The sequence below is a fragment of the Phoca vitulina genome, unplaced genomic scaffold (assembly GCF_004348235.1).
Source record: "Phoca vitulina isolate PV1807 unplaced genomic scaffold, GSC_HSeal_1.0 scaffold4, whole genome shotgun sequence".
Classification (NCBI taxonomy): Eukaryota; Metazoa; Chordata; class Mammalia; order Carnivora; family Phocidae; genus Phoca; species Phoca vitulina.
Window position 1 is genome coordinate 62749357 of NW_022589707.1, and position 13460 is coordinate 62762816.

The 13460-nt window shown below is 36.8% G+C and overlaps 1 protein-coding gene across 1 annotated transcript in view; it reads left to right on the top strand.

The window, feature by feature from the left end:
- Positions 1–13460, top strand: part of CALCR (calcitonin receptor) — a 64428-nt gene that overhangs the window by 10505 nt on the left and 40463 nt on the right. Inside the window, exons 4-5 of the mRNA XM_032401254.1 lie at positions 5104–5216; positions 8135–8226. Coding sequence (XP_032257145.1) covers positions 5104–5216; positions 8135–8226 — 205 coding nt within the window. The remainder of the gene's footprint in view (positions 1–5103; positions 5217–8134; positions 8227–13460) is intronic.

Genomic DNA, 13460 nt, shown 5'->3' on the forward strand with positions numbered 1-13460 from the left:
TTCAGGCCTCAATCTAGCCATACTGGTATAATTGGAAGTTGGATCAGGATGCATAGGCAGGATAAAGGTCTAGGAGTACCAGCTACCAAATGGAGTAAGTAAGAAGCAAGGGGGCTGATGGGATGTATCTCAGAAACATCAGCTATCCAAAAAGATTAGAGGTCTGGAATCCAAGAGGCCCAGTGGCTAGTGGTCAGGAGCAATGCAAGGAATGTGTAAAGAGATAAAATTTGAGTTTGTATAACAGCCTCAGTCCAGAGACTAGACACATGGGGATCAGGGGGATGGATTTGGATAGGTGTTAGTAGTGACTGATTCTCAATTTGGCTAAGAATCTTGGAAACTTAACAAAATCCTGATGCCTGGTACCACCCCAGACATTCTGAATTAGTTTGGAGTATAACCTGGGCACGAGGATCTTTTAAAGTTCTGCTTGTGACAAAATATGCAGCCAAGATGAAAATGTGTTAAATAATAAAGAAAGTCCAGATAAGAAAGTGGCGGATACCAGAAAAGCTCAACCAATACACTGAGTAGCTGCGGCGGTGGGAGGTGGAGCGCAGAATCAGATGAGACTGATACAATGGAGGAAGGCGGGTACCAGAGGGGTAAAAAGCAGTAGCCAGCCAGCTTCAGGGACTATAGGTGTTGGGTCCAGAAAAACTCTGTTCCAAGAAACTAGATAGAAAATCTGTCCCATTGAAATATTAACTGAGATTAAGAGACTGTAAAGGGACCATACATCTTAGTTATAAAAGAGACCCAGGGGGCACCTGGGTGGCTCAGTCAGTTAGGCGTCTGCCTTCGGCTTGGGTTGTGGTCCCAGGGTCCTGGGATCGAGCCCCGCATCGGGCTCCCTGCTCGGCGGGAAGCCTGCTTCTCCCTCTCCCACTCCCCCTGCTTGTGTTCCCTCTCTCGCTGTGTCTCTCTCTGTCAAATAAATAAATAAAATCTTAAGAAAAAAAAAAAAAGAGAGACCCAGATGCTGAACCTAAGCTACAGGCACACCACTTAAGCCCCAGTTAACAGGTGAGCTTTGTTCCTGAGAGTAGAGTGAGCCTGAGGCTGCAGAGCGTGTTTAAGTTGCTCCAGATGTTGAACTGGCTGGCTGTGGGGCAGGGCTCCATGAAGCTTGTCCTTCCACCTCAAGCTCCAGACCTCGTCTGATGGGATGTGATATAACAGAACACAGTAATCCCTCCACACCTCACAGTGCTCATCTTTCTCTTTCCTTCAGTATCCTTTTGGAAGTGGTTCCATGGAAGAGAGTTAGAACATTCAGTCAGTGGAAGGGAATGCCGAGGTCCTGACAAGAAGGATCTTCATTGCATTATCTGGTCTTGACTAGAAATAGCATTTTGAAAAGAGGAATCAGTGTTTGTTTCATGTCTCATAAGAGATGATGAAAAACAACCTTGCCTTTCAGATTTTTCCAAGGGTTGTTTGGTCAGAGTTTCTACCACATTTTGGGGTCAACCAGCCCATCTGTTTACCTTTGCTCACTGAGTATGAATGACAAGAGGTTAGTTTGCATAGACCAAAAGTGAGAACATCAGTTAAGATAGAAAAACAATCATCAAATGGTAAAATCTAGGCAAGAAAGTTTCCGGAATCCAGATTAGAGCAGAGAAATCAATCTATCCTTGTGTCAGTGTTTAAGAGATGCTTTGGTGCTTCCAACAAGGATGAGATCCAAAGTTCCACCCCAGTAAAACAGAGATAATGAAAATGAGATTACAGGGGACTACTTTAAAAACCAGTTTGGGCCAGCCACTTCTGAAAATTTTCATTGTGCAAAGAGGAAGGTCTGAGTGTCCTGCCCTGCTCAGCACTACTTTCCTGTAAACTCTAACTCAGTGCTGTGTGATGATCATCTTTCTGGCTTTTATTGACTCTTCCCAATAAATGATGCTTCATTCATCTTGACTTGACAACTACATTAGAGATAACTTGATTGGCATAACGAGCTTTTCTACAATAGAGGCTACAAGGCCATTCCAGAGCAGCAATGGGCTCTTGCCAAAGTGGCTATAATTATTGACTAAAAGACAAGGTTTTGGTCAGCAAAACAGGGATTTCCAGGCATAGATCCATCTTATCAGCCTAGTTTTTAGAAAGAACCCTCTCAAGTGGGGGACAAATCCACTTCAAAAGAAAAGCACATCTTAAAAATATCTATATTCAACAAACTTAAATTCGTTGGGATTTCACCATTGACCCAGTGCTATATTTTAATGATAAAACAGTTTAATGAAATGACAGAGATTTCATTTTAGATGAAGTGTTTGGTAAAAGACAGGTCATGATAGAGTGAATAACAGCATTGAAATTCAAAAGAGGCTGGCAGCCTGTAGGAATATGCTAGAATGTAAAAAGCACATTTAACAAGGATGTACTTAAAGCTCTGCCCTTAATGTCAAACAATCAACGTTAATGGCACAGAGCCAAGAAGGTCAACATATGGTTTAGGACCAAGATTCTCAACCCTGATAGCCTTTGGAATTGGTGAGCTTTTTTAAAATGTTGATGCCTGGTTACCTCTTCAGATAAGCAAATTTGAATCTCTGGGGTTTGGGCCTCAGAATTTGTAAAAAGCTCCCCCATGTGGATCTGGAGTGAAATAAGCATGCTGTCCTCTTCATGGGGCAGTCCGAACTTAGAATATTTCAGAGGGAAATACCAAAATGGAGCACATGCAGAGTGGCTCTAGGTTGTGAAGGGACACCAAGCTGTGTAGTGTGAGTAAATGGGGATGTCTGGTTTGGAAAAGGAAGTTAGACCTATCCTTTCTTCAAATTTTGGAAGATTTGCCAGGTGGAGGAGGACAAGTTCTTATAGCCGCAATGGGTAGAACCAGGAAATGCCTAGACCCAGACTTTAGTGACATCGGAACAAAATAATATCTCCTACAGTCTTGTCCGTGATTGGAATGGATTTTTTCAGGAGGAACACCCCTTCCTCCTCCATAGAATATATTTTGCCTTATATAGCTAAATAACTTTGTTTAAAACTTCCTTTTGATAAAATAATAAGCTACTTTCTGACAATAGAAGATAAAATGCTTCGTTACAAACCACTTTTTTAAAATAGCAAATAAGCTTGGAATGGTCATCATCGACATCAATATCAGTTTTTCTATGCTGATTAGTGCTAACCCTTTTTGAAATATTGTTGGTGTCCAATGGTGATTTGTTAAATAGTTTTTGTCCAGTGACTGTCTCAGCAAATTCACAATTTAAAATTTTTCTATTTAACTTTCTAACAAATTGACATTAAGCAATGATGATTCTAATAGGTTTCTTGAAAACATCTTTTGCTTGAAAAATGTGTTTTTTCAGCCGCTTGAAATAATTGTTGGAGTACATACAGACAAATCTACAATTTTTAGTTTGAATCTTGTGTTTAGTTTGGTAGTACCTGTTTCAGTCATACAATGAAAAATTTTGAATTACATTTAAAAACTGCCAAAGATAAAAGAATTTTCATACTAGCCATTAGCATGTTGATTGACTAACCAGAACTACTGATAGAAAATTATTTTAAATATTATCAGACCTCAGTGATATTTCAGACAAGTTTTTTTACATGAATTGTTTTCTTAGCCTTTAAAACAATAATAGTAGCCTCCAAATATTAGTATGTGATTCAGACTTCCACATTTCTGCTAAAACAAATAAACAAACAAAAAAAACCCCCCAGAAGTCATACATAAAAGGGTTATCCATTGGTGTGACAGCTCTTTACCTTTGCCAATGAAGAAAAATGCTTCAAAAATATTTTTCCCAAAAAATTATCAAAAATCAAAAATTTTTGAGGGTTCCAAATACACTGGTAAAATCTGTTTGCATATTATGCCAATTTGGGGTTACTATATGATCTCTGAGGCAATAAACACATTGCAGAGGTACTTTGGAGAACTAGGGAAAGTCTGAATAACTCAGATTAAATTTGGCAAGTGCATTCATTTTAATGTTCACTTGTTCATTATTTCTATTTTATTTAATTCAATTTTTTTTCTTCCAATTGTGTAGCCAATCAGATTCGAATTTTAATACTATCTTGCAGTCAACCAAATTAGTTATGATTCTTTGGGTCACTGAATGAAGTGTAGATAACTTTGCCGCAGGACTATGAAGCTTCATACAGAGCTTAGTAGCCCCGCAATAGCTTTGGAATCAAGTAGACTAGACCTGGATTTGACCCCTGGCCTTTCTACTTGCTATCTGTGGAAGGGGAATTCACTTAACTTCTCTGACCCTCAGTTCCCCCATATGTACAATGGGAAGACCAATATCCATCTTAAAGGGCCATTATTAATGTTGAAGAAGACAATTCTGCAAAGTGCTTAGCACAACACCTGGCCCATAGCAAAGTAGAGATCTTTAATATGCCAATCCAGCCAAATCAGCAAATTTCACTATCACCTAAGAGTTGATTCAAGAAGTAAATAGTGAAGGCTAAATCTATAAATCCCTAATATGCCCTCTGTGGGATCAAGAGAAATGATTCAAATGAAATCTTTTTGAGAAGCATAAAAATGATTCCTTGATACATCCTTTAGTTTAGGACTTCTTTGTTTTATTGGACTTAACTATATGAAATTGCCAGTATTTGACCATCTGACCCACAAAAACTGCAGTTTCATACAGTCAACCTAATAAATACATATTGCATATAAATGAAGAAAAGTATGGTCTTGCCATTTTCACATAGTTCCTATCTAAAATCAGAAACGTAAGGTTCGTTAAAAAATATGAGGCACGGTATAGGTAGCACTTTTTAGTGCGATGGACCCGATATTAAATCCCAGCTGACCCACTCTCTAGTGACTTCAAACTCTATAACCTCTCTCACTCCCTGCTTCCTGCTTATAAAGTGGAGATAGCAACATCGGCTTTACATGGCTTTGCTGAAGATAAAATGAGACAACACATACTAAAACATCTTATAAAATGCATGATTCAGGGTAGTCTCCTTTGACCTATATTCACATTCAAGTTCTATAAAGTGATTAACTCTGTGGAATGGCTTTTAATAAAGCTTTATTTTTCCTTCTTGGTATTTTGAGATCACAATGTAATAACTGTTATGTTTCATTAACAGAAAAGGTTACAAAATACTGTGATGAGAACGGGGATTGGTATAAACATCCTGAGAACAATCGAACCTGGTCCAACTACACTATGTGTAATGCTTTCACTCCTGAGAAACTGAAGGTAGGTTCTATTTCACATTTCGGTATTGGGTGAGAATGCCATTATTTTTACATAGAAATGAATGCATAACTTTAAAATACCTGCTACCAAGAAGCCAAGCTATTCTATAGAAGGAAATCAGATCATGGCCTGTGAGTTCTAGGGATTCTATGAAGTAGCATTAGAGAAAATGACATTTTACTTCTTGGTTGGCACTTGGTATCAAAGAGTTCCATGAGAATCAGGCCATTCATAACGAGGGAAATAGTGTCCATGGAAGAGAGATGGGATTCCCCCTGATGCCAGATATTAGGCAGCATTTCCAGGGACTCTCTAAGATCTCTCTTCTACCGGAAGAGTCCCAAAATTACGGATCTTTTTCCCCAAGTCACAAAGTGACAGTTGCCTCCTATTCCCTGCCCCAAGACGCCCGTTATAGTCTTACTCTCCGGTCTTGAAGGAACCCTTAGAATCTGGCTTCTCATCTACCTGTTGACACACGTGTGGCAGTTTAGTCCGTTCTGATTTGTTGGTATTTGTGTCTTACCGTCTGTTAAATATTCATAATATCATCGCTGCTCGGAAACATTTAAGCCAATGGGAAAAACCCAGATACCTACTCTCCAAGTGCATGAGAAATCTGAAAAAAATCACTAAGCGCACAATCAGCCTCCTCTCCCCACTGTGCTGGGAGAAACGGTCAGTCAGTATTTAACCACACAGGCTATCCCTGAGCAGCCCTGGTGCTACAACGGAAACCTATTGTTTCCTTCAAAGATAGGCCTGGATGCTAAGTTATTACTAAGTTGGAAGCTAAAAGCCCATCAGTGCTTCTGTTTGCTATAGAGCAGATTTAGGAGTATAGAAAATTTTCCTTTTGTTTAAAACAAAACAAGCAAGAACAAAAAGTAAACAAGACGAATAGGTAGCTTAGAGACCAGTTGACTAGAGACCAGAGGAATATCTTGTCACAGACACAGGCTGGGGGCACCAAATCCCATCACCTCTTCACAAATTAGTCACCCCCCTGAGAATCAGATGCATATCTACATCCTAATGGAGAGCTATTTACTTAATAAGATCTGATGGAAATTACATGTCACCAAGCAAGGAATTTCTGAATGAGTGCTGATTATGATTTTACAGAAAAAAATTATAAACCTGTTACCTGAATTGTTACAAAGAGTACAGATCCAAATAAATAATTCTTAGTGCTGCCAGATTTGACCTCACTCTGGCCATGTCTGAGAAAATAGAAATAAAGTACTTTAAGAATAAATGTTCCCCTCCAAGAACCTAACATAATGATTGAAATTCTTTGCACAAATCTTCCAGCTATATACAGGCAAAAAAAAAAAAAAAAAAGGTGGAGAAACCAACTTAGAATTTATTTAAAAAAAAAAAGAAGAAGCACTTCTCAGTCTTAAGAATGACACCAAGAATGGCAACTAAATTATGAGCTGTTGGTTTAATCTTACACATTTAGACAACTTTATTTCAGAAGAATAAATATTTTTTAAAGTATTCTGGAGGCAACTGAAAGAAAATGAATTAAGTTATATAAAGTTTTCTTAGAAATAAAATATACAGAGATAAAAATAAAATAGTGACAGAGGTTAGGGGCATGGCTTGCATATCCAAATAAAAAACAGTATTTTAAATGGCAAGGGGATCTATATGGTGAACTATTTAAAAGGAAGAACTCTTAGAAAGTGCCACTCCTGATTTTGTCTAGTGGTGAAGTTAGAAAAGTAGCCAGAAAATGAATTGGTGGGAGAAAAGACAGGAGCTGAGTATTTGTTTTCTTGCAAAGATTCCTAAATACTTTCTAAGAAAGGGAGTATCGGCTATTTTGAAGTCTTTATCAGCTCTAGCTATAAACCCACTATTCCAACTTGGTCATCATTTCTGCAAGGATAAAAAGGGTGCTGTTAGAAGAGTAGTTTATCAGTGAAAGTGGCAAATAATATGTAAATGCCCCATCAAGTGGTACAACAGCCACAATTCAGGAGACGTTGATTAGTTCATTTTGAAATTCTAATGCCTAGAAAGGCAATATTTTTTTCTGTCCAGCATTAATGCACATCACCAAAAAAAGACTCTGCAGGCTCCAAAAGCCTTTTAGCAGAATCAGTGCTTCCATATCAGGCTCTTCACAAGGAAATTGACAAGAATCAAATGTTGAAGGGTAATGCTTTGTACATAAATGCCACAATTCTCCCAGGAATTAAAAAACTTCATAGAAATTATCCAACTTATCTACACTGCATTTATACCATATGTTATATTGATTATTAAGTGGTATCAGCTTTTGCTTTATGCTTTATGTGGTTTGAGTTTATATTATTAGGTGAATAGAAATTAAAAATTGTTTTGTCTTCCTGACTTAATATCTGGACCTTTATGATATGATACCAGTTATCTTGTGGTTAGTGTTTACCTAGATCATCTTTTCCCGTCCTTTTATATTCAGTATTTCTGCATCCCAGTAGCTAACGATGTTTCTTATAAGCAGCACATAATTGTTTTAAAAATCATTTAGTTTTGACCAAATTATTTTAGAGATGAGGACTACTGAGATCCAGAGGGGGGAAGTGACTGACTTATGAGAGTCACACAAAGACTTAATGATTAGTACTCCAAGTAAAGAACAGCGCTGATGAATCCAGTCTTACGTTCTTCCCACCACATCATGCATATTCTAATATAACTGGTAATCTTATAATATTTAACCTGTTAACCCCAAATACTATGATTCAATATAATTTAATTCTCTGAAACATTTGTTATAATTTTAGTAGATTTTTTTAAAGGATGAGAACAGTTGTTGATTTACACTGATATTAAAAATAGAAACTATTTTCCCTCCTCTATTATCATTTATTTGCCTGTTTATTTTTATAACTGTTTTGTTGTTGTTGCTGTTGTTGTTGTTCCAGAATGCATACGTTCTGTACTACTTGGCTATCGTGGGCCATTCTTTGTCGATTTTCACCTTGGTGATTTCGCTGGGGATTTTCGTGTTTTTCAAGTAAGTACCCTCATAGCATCTGCTTTTTATTTTCTTCTTTAAGGTACTGAAATAAATGGCAAACTGCAAGAGTTAGGGGAAGGGTGGTCTTCTGCAAACCACAAGAGAAATGCAGCACTGGGAGTTATGAAGTAGCAAGGAAAATGAAATTAATTAAAACATGCTTTTTAACACTATCTCTAAGGAAAATAAGATGGATTCAGATAATTTTCAAAGGTAATATGATTCTTCCCAAAATGAAACAGTCCTGTGAGTCCATAGGTACACTGTGTTAACATGTGAAAGGCTCCACTTACCATGGCTAAGGTTGCAGGAGGTACTGAGGAGAGGCTCCTCTTCCTTCTTTCACCCTCATCCTAAAATATGGAGGCCATGGCCAGAAGCTCAAATGCACCTTGTCTAATTATGAGTTTATCATAGGTGGATTTGGCTGGAAGAGAAGTGTGGCTAGTGAGCCCAGAATAGTGTTTAGCCATAGAAGGAAGGTAAGGCTCCCTTCTGGTCCTGACTCACTCAGCTGGGACCAAGGAGAATCTCTGGAAGAAGAGTTAAGTGTCAATGTTTTGCCCTTGCAAACTGAGCATCTTCAACCACAGTTATCTTCTAACACTCTGAAGAGTAAAATCCCAATGAGGTTTCTATTCCGAGGCCATGTCTGTGCACTTGATTGCATTACCTATGGCAAAATGATTAAGTTGGTATAAATATTGATTTTGAAATAACGGAGAATTTAAAACATTGAATCTGTTTTTTCAGGAATGACTTCATCATGCATGTGAGATGTTAATGTATGTTAAATTCAGTCCTAGAAACGTCCTAAATTTAGTGTGATTTCTTTAAATCAAAGGCGGGAGGCACTACATTACCCTTTCATGAGAATTCTGACTAATTTCTATACTACTGGGCTGTCTCCTTCAACTAATATGTTCTTTAGTCGTGGTGGTATTATACAAATGGTCAAGAAAAGCTCCTTCATAGGCTCAGACTACAAATAATCCTCCACACTTTAAAGATGTGATAATGTAACTAAATATATAATGTAACTAAATATCCAGTGATTCATACATAGTATAACAGAATCTTAATTTGATTTTTGTTAAAATATTATCATGATACTACTAAAGAAAATTAAGCCAAGGGGAGAATCACCTGTAAGCACACCCTGAACACAACTACTATTATCATTTTTCCCTTGATCCTTTTTAATCTTTGTCTTCATCTTATACCATTATCACATTAGGTCTATATCTTATATAGTCAAGGTTCTTACTCTGACCAAGCAATGTAACTGAATGCAATTTTTTCTTAACTGAATAATAATAAATAATAGTAAACAAATAAATAATAATTTAAATAATTTAAATTAACATGAGCTCCTTCCATATATGGTTTAACTGGAGAAAGATAAACACAAAGCAACAAGATATAAGGGATTAATTCCTAGAATTAGAATAGAAGAGTATTTTCAATTATAATGATCAGAATGCATCAGAATAAACACATAGCATGATTAATCTTGGAATTTCTATTCATTTTTCAACTGCACTTGACCACGGTGAATAAATACATCATGATGGCTCCCATACAACTTTGATTAAAAAGTCTGTCACTAAAAGTCTAACCTTTAAAATTTTTAATATAGCCATTAAAAAAAATTGAAAGGAAAAAAATTGAAAGAAACAGCCCCCAAATTTGTAATGGTGCAGCTAATAAATGTATGCAGGAGTTTAAAGATAAAAAAATGTCAACCGGACATTTCTTAGTTCTTTATTTCTGCAGTCACTTAAGTAAGTGATGAGATGTGAGAGCCAAATCAGCTAAGAAAATAAGAATATTCCTTCAACACTCATTTCTATATGAAGCCACTGAAGATGTGTGTTTAAAAGTGCAGCACATAAGTAAAGTAAAATATTTCTCAACTCCAGTTAGACCCAGAACAAAATTAATCTGGTTGAACCCTTGAGAGAATTTGGGGGCAGACTGTCTAGAAAGCACCTAATTTTGTCCTACTGTCTCTCAATTCCAAAAGCCTACCAAACAGCAACTTAAATCTTAGGAGGAAAATCAAGTCTTATTGATTTATAATCTGAATACGGTAATGGGAAGACAGAAACTGAAATAGTTTGTTCTCCAGAGTGCACACAACCGGAGACGGTTAGGATATGAAAAACACACATGCTGAGATCTAAAAGCAGTCACATCTGATTTTTATACTTGTTCTTAATTTTATCTTAAACCTACCCAAACTAAAAATATCAAGGGCATCCGTTTTCTTCAAATTAAAGTATGAAAAAAAAATTAAAGTATGCTTCTCAATCTTCAGATTTTTTTCTGTACATTTGCATTTCATAAATATTAAGAGTGAAAAAAATAAAAAAGGTAATTCTGATCTATCACTGGGTTTTATCTTTTAATTACCAATATTTTCCCAGAATTGTTTTCAAATGCTCAACATCACCCTTAAGGTCTTTACTGCATATTACAATGGAAGCTTTTATGATTTATGTGCTTAAATGGTATCATCTGTGTGAAACCTGAGCAAAAATATAATCATCACTCCCTTGCTTAATTCTACATTCCCAGGCTTGAGTTATTCTGCAAAATCTAATCAATTTCATAAAACTTTCATGAAACCAAAATGAGAAGTTACACCCAGCTCCACTTTTGAGACCTAATGCCCCATTCATAATCATCCCATTGAAATCTCACTCTCAACTCATAAAATGTGCCTTATAGGGTCTATAAAAAGGAATAACCCTGCAGGTGTCCCCCTCAAACCAGCAGGCTAAGAAAGCCTGCAGAGGAATTTAAAGTTACTAAATATATGGGAGGCTGTGGAACTGCCACTACTTTGCTGCTAAAAATCTAGGAAATTACTCATATATATACTCATTTTCTTTGCAGGAAAAAAATAGTTAGGAGCAACAATACAGAGAGGGATTAAATAGAAACATCAAATTTATTCAGCAAGACTCCTTACTACTAGATGCCAATAGTAAATGTCAACAAGAGAGTTAAGATGAAGATACCCTTAGGGAAGACTGTCTTGAGAAAGTCACATAAGTGGCCATTTATTTGTGTTTGTTCCCTGACCATTTAAGCAAGTTTGCAATTAAATTCACTTATCCCATCAGTTCCACTTAGAATGTATCAATTGACATTTCTGTGGAATCGTCCTAAATTACTAAAACATCTTACTGTTTTCTCTCAAGAAAGCACCACAATCGAACATTCATTAACATCCATTTTGACTACTTGATACTCACGCCTTACTGATTGTTAAATTTTGAATATTAATTACTCTTGCCTGAAAATGAATAGAGATGTATGTTGGAAGGCAGGGGGTGTCTTTATTGCCTTGCCTTGTCTATGTTACATTACATTAGCCATACCAGCACAAAAGAAGGATTTCCACAGGGACCTCCAGAAGCAATACTGATTCCTCTCTACTCACTCAGTATGCCCTAGTATTCTCTGTCACATCTACATAGTGGATGGAGAGAGAACACTTTATCTTGTACTTGTATAGTAGCCACTATTCTACATCTCTGGTTGCCTTCCTATTGCTCCAGAAAAACCACTAAATCAATGGCACCAAAGATAGCTAGCCTCCTTTCTCCCAACCCAACCCTTGACATGACTGGACACAAAAGATAACTGTCACTCACAGAACAGAAGTAATAGGAAAAGAAGCAAGAACTGGATTGAAAAGGAGTTCCTTAAGGATAAGGATTTTGTGCTAAATCCAAAGGTATAAAGTCTCTTGTCAGAGAGGAAAGATGTATAAGATACTGGGTTTCTAGGTAAAGGAAAGCTACACCTGCTTGTCCCAGTCACAGCAGTTATACCAATGCGCATTTTCACATGCACCAGTAAACTCAAAACAACTTTTACTTGTTTTATTACTTGCTTCTTTCCTTATTTACTTTGAATGTGACTATCATTACAGTCTTGTAAAGAACTGAACATTGCTGTTCCTTATGCTGTGATATCAAACTGGTTTATGCAATCTGCAAAACTCAAGGCAAATATTCAATGCCTCCTCATACAACTACAAGCTCCCCCAAATCACACGCATACATACATAGGCTCCCAATTACTTGAAACATTTTTTAGTGTGGAAGATTTATACCAAGTAAACTAAAACCATGAAAATAACATTTAGTTTTAGCCTTAAAATATGGCATCTTGAGATTCATACCTAAGTAAATCATTATCTCTTCCTCACATATGAGTGACACTTCGGTTGGGCCAAGACAGAAGTAGATTATGTTGTCTTATCCTGCTATTAGAGAATCTATAGTACTTGGGGTTCCCTGTCATTCAAAAAGGAAGCAATGTTCGGTCTATCTAAATACCAATTCTTTTCATCAAGAGGAATGAAGGGGCGCCTGGGTGGCTCAGTCGTTAAGGGTCTGCCTTCAGCTCAGGTCATGATCCCAGGGTCCTGGGATCGAGCCCCACATCGGGCTCCATGCTCCGCAGGAAGCCTGCTTCTCCCTCTCTCACTCCCACTGCTTGTGTTCCCTCTCTCACTGTGTCTGCCTCTGTCAAATAAATAAATAAAATCTTTAAAAAAAAAAAAAAAGAGGAATGAAGTATAGCTAACATCAGGTTTGTGCTATTTTCTACTTAAGACATTTCAGATCTGACAGATCATGTTCATCCAAGCAACAAGACATTTGCATTGAGAACAACTGAACACCTAATTACTTATGTTAAGTTCAGTTAATCTCTTTAGCATCCTATACCTCTCCTTCAGAACAGTTATCCTAATAAGAGTAAATAAACAATTATGTAGCATATAAGGTCCCTGTAAACAGAAGCTGTCTGTTTGGTTCACCCATATATCCCTAGCATCTACCAGAAGGTCTGAATCATACGGTAATGTGTGTTGGATTATTAAATGGGTACACAGTAATATGTGTTGGATTACTGAATGAATTTTAATAAACTTAAAGTACCTCTAACTTGCTTCAAAAAGCTGAGTGTAAATGTCATCAAGTAAGTGTAATAAAATTTTTTAAACTCAATAAGCAGAAATTATATTGAAACTTCAAGACACAGAAACTCATATTCTATACTAGCCATATTCTTCCTTTGGAGCCTAACAGTTTATCTGGCTTTAAACCAGATAATTTTCTCATTATGTACATAATACTGCACTGGATATAGGTTTTCCCTACTGTTGAACAACAGCATAATGTCCAATATTAGTTAGCTAATACCTATAG